Source organism: Antedon mediterranea, chromosome 8, assembly GCF_964355755.1.
Source record: "Antedon mediterranea chromosome 8, ecAntMedi1.1, whole genome shotgun sequence".
NCBI classification, from domain to species: domain Eukaryota; kingdom Metazoa; phylum Echinodermata; class Crinoidea; order Comatulida; family Antedonidae; genus Antedon; species Antedon mediterranea.
In genome coordinates, this window is record NC_092677.1 from 22,454,540 (window position 1) to 22,460,621 (window position 6,082).

Sequence of the window (6,082 nt, forward strand, 5' to 3'; positions counted from 1 at the left end):
TTTTTCCTTCTCTTAATCTAGTCTTCGTCAGAATCCTCTCCTCCTGTATCATCGCTATCATCAATATCGCCATCTTCAAGATCTTGTTTAATATTACTGCAATCTATGCACTTGCATCTGAGTCTGTACATGACATTTTGCTACGTACACATTCACAGCGGTTTGTGATGCATTTTGTTTTTTTTGCACCCACATTGTGTTGATGACAGTAGGTTGTCTGGAGCTGGTGGCAATTCTCCCCAATCAATACTAAGTGCATTGCTATCCATCTTCCAACCATGGTTAACTGGATCAGGAATTTCATGGAACTGCTCCAGAGCTCTTCTATGTATTGCAGCTTGATAGTTTGCGCGTAGTACATGCTTCTTAATCGAATCCTGATTTGGTGGCATAGCTGTCTCAAATTTACTGTCCATTCTATTGTATCTGGCTAGATTTACAGATCATCATTGTAACATTTTGGCCATACAATTTGCAAACAAACTCCTCAATGGTTTTAAAAAGTGTGGAATGGTGAACCCAACTCCTGAAAAGCTGACTGGTAACTTTCATTAGCCATCAATAGTTTTAAACTTTTAGTTTTCCCTTGGCCATAAAAGGCACTCACAGAATCACATCTTGTGAAACAATGTAAGCCAATTAGTGCTTCTGACACTTCATTTTCAAGATGGTCTTGTATAGTTTGCATATCAAGTGTTCGTTGTAAGTCTCCCCTGCCGGTATGAAAAAACAGTCTACCTTGAATATGGCTTCCAAGACTGAGGGCAATTACAAACACATCCGTATCAGGGCTTCTGATAACAATGTTTGACTGCGAAGTGGATGCAGTGGATTGGTTATGCATGATGCATTAAATGACTATGTAACAACAGCCTGGTGTCGGCCTCTTCATGTTTTGATTCAAGCTCTGCAATTGGTTCCACTTTTAGTATTCCATTATTAGCACTGAATGAATGACAATGATTACCATGTGACAGATAAAGTGTAACTCCTTTTAACATTTCAGGCTTGATTTCTGAATATGACTTAAATAAAAATTCTACTAGGGCTTCTTTGTTTGCACCACATGAAAGAAATTTTTTCCATTGTCGAGGAACTTGCTGATCAGAACTATAGATTTTGATTTGCTGTATCCCCTCAATTGATCGCCTTCCCCTTTCAGTATTTTTTATACTGATCGGTGGATACTGGTCAGTAACTAAATGCACAGTGTCTGCAAACGTGACTACCTTGATTTGACTTGCCTGGAATAGTTGTCCAGCCCGCGAAATTTACCTCGGCATTCGGCAATGCCGAGGTAAATGCCGAGGTCCTGCTAGCTTACCACGGCATTGATTTGCCGAGGCTCTTTTTATTGATTTAAGCCTTGGAGTAAAATCAAGGCTACCACATACACAGCAAATAAATAGTTTTATGCCTTACAGTTTTTTTTTAATTTACCTTCGTTACAAGTGAATTAAATATATCTTAATATGTTTGTACGTTGGAGTTATTATTAGGCCTAGGCCTACACTGGTTTTATTTTACACACAAGATAGGGCCGAAGAGAGAGAGGCGAGGCCAGCGACCGCTCCGGCGTTTACAACAACAACAACGAACTACGCTCAGTCTCTCTCTATCGTCTCGTGTGATGTGAGTTTAGTGAGGCATGACAAATCACATGACTTATTGTTACTTGGTAGATTCCGGTTTTTCTGCTGTGATTATTTTATTTCTTAAGAAGTCATACTACAATTCTTGATTACTTTTATCAATTTTCATTTGAACATGTACCGTTTAAAGTTGTAATATGAATTAACAGTCAATAAATATTTAAAACATTATAGTTGTATTGTCAGTTTATTTCTTATTATTATGGTGTCCTGCTGAGAGAATGGAAGAGTCCAACTTGTATTTGGGATTGAAAACCGCCAGCGGATATCACGTGACTTTAGCAAGCGGTGCGTGTGTGTACACAATTAAACCATTCAAGGCTTTTTACTACTAGTTAATAATCTACTTAAATCCTTCTTTCTGATTGGTGAGTTGTTTCATCATTGTATAGCGTTATATTGTTTGATAACGTAAGATTATCACCAATACTACTGCTATTAGGCTGCCTTATTATTTTTTTAATTATAATAATAACACGGCCCCCATCCCATGTCTATCAATTAAAATATACTACAATTAATGTTAATTGGTAACAACAAACAAATATATAGGGTCTATATTTAATGTTAATGTCATATTATTTATGTAATCGGTTGATTTAATTAAAACATTTATTTGTATAAAAATTATAATGAATAAACGTCTTTTGATTCGATCACTGTATGGTGTATGTGTAGGCCTTTTATTTGATTTTATGGAATATTTATATTGCAGATTATGCCTTCTAAAAAAGTTGTTTTAAAGTGGGGGTTCGACTGCTTAGGATACGATGTCGACGAGGATGACATTGTTACAAAAATATGGTGCAAAACATGCCGCGAGTTTTGTGAAATTTGCGAAGAGACACCCTCGATGCGAGCCCGTACTGGTGCCGTTAAGCCTGATTGTTTTGCCCGAGGAACTTCGACAATTAAAAAGAACAATTTTCAAGATCATGTTAAAAAAAGCAGGGCTCATGAAATTTCTGTGTTAAGACTCACAGAGTTAAATAAAATGAAAGAAACACCAATGGAAACCTCTCGTAGCGCCGAGAGCTCTGGAGCGTCCAAACCAAATACTTTGATGCCATACCTTCAGGGAATGTCACTTAAACAACACAATCAACTACAAAAAAAATTTCAATTGGCGCATTTCTTAGTTGGCAATGCCAAATCATTCAAATTCTATGCCGATATGGCCGAATTTGAAAAAAAATATCATGGAGTGGATCTTGGAACCGGGTACATAAATGATAAGTCGTGTAGAGAAATCGTGTTCTATATTAGTGAAAGTTTAAAGTTAGAAAAGATTACCGAACCACTAAACAACAATAAAGCAAATTACTACAGTATTCTTAACGACGGAAGCAGCAGTGCAAAAACCATGGATGAGAAAGAGTTATTTCTAATTAAGACTGCTGCTTTCGGTGTTCCCACCTTTAATGTTATGACACTGGAAGAGCCGAGTAGCACAACCGCTGAAGGTCTAAAGGATGCTCTTGACTCATCGTTTGTCAAGATGAATTTTACGTTCGATAGAAAATTGAAAGAGTTGGGCATGTGCAGTGACGGTGCAGCCGTCAACTTGAAACTACACAGGTAATTTTAGTAGTGATAGACTTATAAATTCTTTACTAATTCAAATAAATAATCAACAGTATAAATTATAGTAGTAGCCTAATTAATACAGTATGTCTAAAATAAAAAACAGAATAATTTATTCAATTGTAAATAATTAATTTTTTTTTTCATCATTTGTATACAGACTAATAAAAGAGGAAATCGGGGATCACTATACTTTTACTCACTGTCCTTCGCACAGGGTTGAGCTGGCCATTAGAGATGCGTTTGGCATAAGTGACCTCAACACCGAGAGCCAAGAAGACGTCAATTCGACGTATAGTTTATTTAAACGGGCAAATCTCCGATGGCGACTTTTCAAACAACACTCGCAACACATCGGACAGGTCTACCACAAATACAAGCGACCTAATGGAACCAGGTGGACAGAGCATCAAGCTGCTGGATTGTCATCATACATGCACAATCTTCCTATATTAATTAGTTATTGCAACAACCAAATCGCCCAACCCACTAACACAACCATGAAAAATCTTCGCCCCAAACTACAAGGAATCACAAACAACATCACAAAATTAAATCATATAATATTCAATTCAATTAAGCTAGATATCTTGAAATACCTGACCCCACTCACAAAATCACTGCAATCAACAGATCTAATCTTGCCCGACCTAATTTCTATCACAACATCCGTTCTTTCACAAACATCAAAATTATCTCAAATTGTCCACGAAAATGACACGTCCGTTTTTGAAAATGATACGTATTTCCCCACAACTTCTCAAATCCTGAAAGATGTAGTCGTTGATGAGAACCCTGTAATCCAAGAGAGACTTACACGTCATCAAGCCGAGGGCGATGATGGGCATATGACATATATGTTCCGTGGCTACCTCGTTAAGGGCAACCTAATTCGAGCGAAACAACAAAACTTGGCAGAAGTCCGGAAAATCCTTTACAAATTATTAAACGCATTCAAAGACCGCTTAAGTTCGATCACAACTGACGATGTTTTTGTTGCTGTTGCAGAGGTTCTAAACACCAAGAATTACAGATATAAGGAGAGCGAATCTATTTACGATAATGTGAAAGTGATAGTCGATAAGTACAAGCCATTGCTAGAAGCAAACGGCTGTATTCTGACCAAATTGTATACAGAAGTAGACATTTTGCACAATCATATTTTAAAGTTTTTCAAAATTAGTTCTCCATCCAAAGTTTGGCCACAAATTTTCAACATGAAGCAGTCACTTGGCATTGTCAATATTTTGCACATTGTTGAGTTGTGTATTTCTTTACCAATTGGCAATGCTGAAACGGAGAGAGTTTTTTCTTTTTTATGGCGAATTTTTTCAAAAGAACGCCAATCGTTGTCCAACGACACCCTTAATGACATCCTTAGATTAAGGGCCGATAGGGACTACGATCCAACACGATACAACAGGGCCATTGAGCTGTTCCTATCGGTTCATCGTTCTGGGGAAGTCCGCAAACGTGCTCGCCGTCTAGATGGTCACGCCACAAAAAAACGGCGAACTGGCGAAGATGGCGATCATGTCACTGCAGTGGATGTCGTTGGCGACGATGGCCCATCCGAATCCGAAGAAGAATGGACGGATTCGTCATCAGGCGATGAGTTCTAAGCAGGCCTAGGCCTAGTTTATATCATTTTGTATTTTTGTACACCAAAACAGTACCTACATGTACCAGGCTTGTTTTCATTTGACAATAATTAAAAATATAAAAAGAAGTAAATATCAACGTTGTTCGTCTCTTTTTACACTCCGTTTCACCATCGTGTGAAATACATGGTTGTCATGGTTTTCAGTTCTATATTATTATTACTGCCGCGTAATCGTCATTGGATGATGATCAGCAGATCCTTTTGTGATTGGCTACAAGGGTTCTTTTGTTTGCGTGGTTTTATTTAGAGAGCATGCAAGCCGCGCCGCAAATGCACTGTACATTATCAACACAGCTATTTTTAGATACAGTACAGTTAATGTGTGTGTGATTGAATACTAAAAATAGCTTTGGGGGCTGAACAAAAAAAATGCCGACGTGTTGCCGAGGTGGGCTTCGTTTACGTCGGCATTTTTTTGCCGAGGTCATTTCGTCCCAATTTCGAGGGCTGGTTGTCTTTATCCAAAAGCATACGAAATTACAGCTACCATGTGCAATGCAAGATTCACAGGCAAAATCATCACCAACAAAAATAGCAACACCACCACCTCTCTTGTTGCATCTATTCTTCGTGAACTTTTTAAAACCTGAACAATTCACAAAATCAATAGTAGTATCATTCAGCCAAGTCTCTGTTAACACAGCTATATCGACTTTGAATTTGGAAATGGTGGTTTCAAATTCATCAATCTTATTTTTAACAGAGCGGGCATTAGCAAGGAAAAGTCTCGGACAGGAAACTCTTGATCTACGTAGTTTGATTGTGACCAGATTATTTCGAGAAGAGCCACTTTTGTTGAGGGCGGCCATGGTGGTAGACCTAGGCCTACGCCCATAACCAATAACGACTTTAATCTTACGACTTTTATTTCTGCCACCACGAGAACCTCTCGGTTTTCTCAATATCAGGAGCTCCTTAGCAATGTTGAAGAAAGATGGATTATCGTAGAAACATTTACCCTGGTTGAAAGATTTTAGGTCAGCAGTAGAGTAACGGACAGCCATCGAGGAGATGCCAGTACCGAGACGGGCTAGCTGAGTGTACCGCGCACAAATAGGTACACCTGCTCCTACAGCTGGCTTGGTGATAGTAATGAGGGCGCTTCACTGATGCCGTTTGAAATTTAAATTCGCTCTCCTTTTCACCTAACATTTTACCATTTTTTAACGCTTTTTTTTTCGTC

At 38.3% G+C, this 6,082-nt stretch overlaps 1 protein-coding gene across 1 annotated transcript; it reads left to right on the forward strand.

Annotated features, from left to right (window-relative positions):
- The first annotated feature begins 2,302 nt into the window (after positions 1-2,302).
- Positions 2,303-3,312, forward strand: LOC140056952 (uncharacterized). The gene has a single exon (XM_072102484.1). The coding sequence runs from the start codon at positions 2,371-2,373 to the stop codon at positions 3,232-3,234; it is 864 nt and encodes a 287-aa protein (XP_071958585.1). The 5' UTR covers positions 2,303-2,370; the 3' UTR covers positions 3,235-3,312.
- The last annotated feature ends 2,770 nt before the right edge of the window (positions 3,313-6,082 follow it).

Excerpts from the sequence above, each read along its gene's own strand:
- LOC140056952 (XM_072102484.1), top strand. The coding sequence starts at position 2,371 with ATGCCTTCTAAAAAAGTTGTTTTAAAGTGGGGGTTCGACTGCTTAGGA.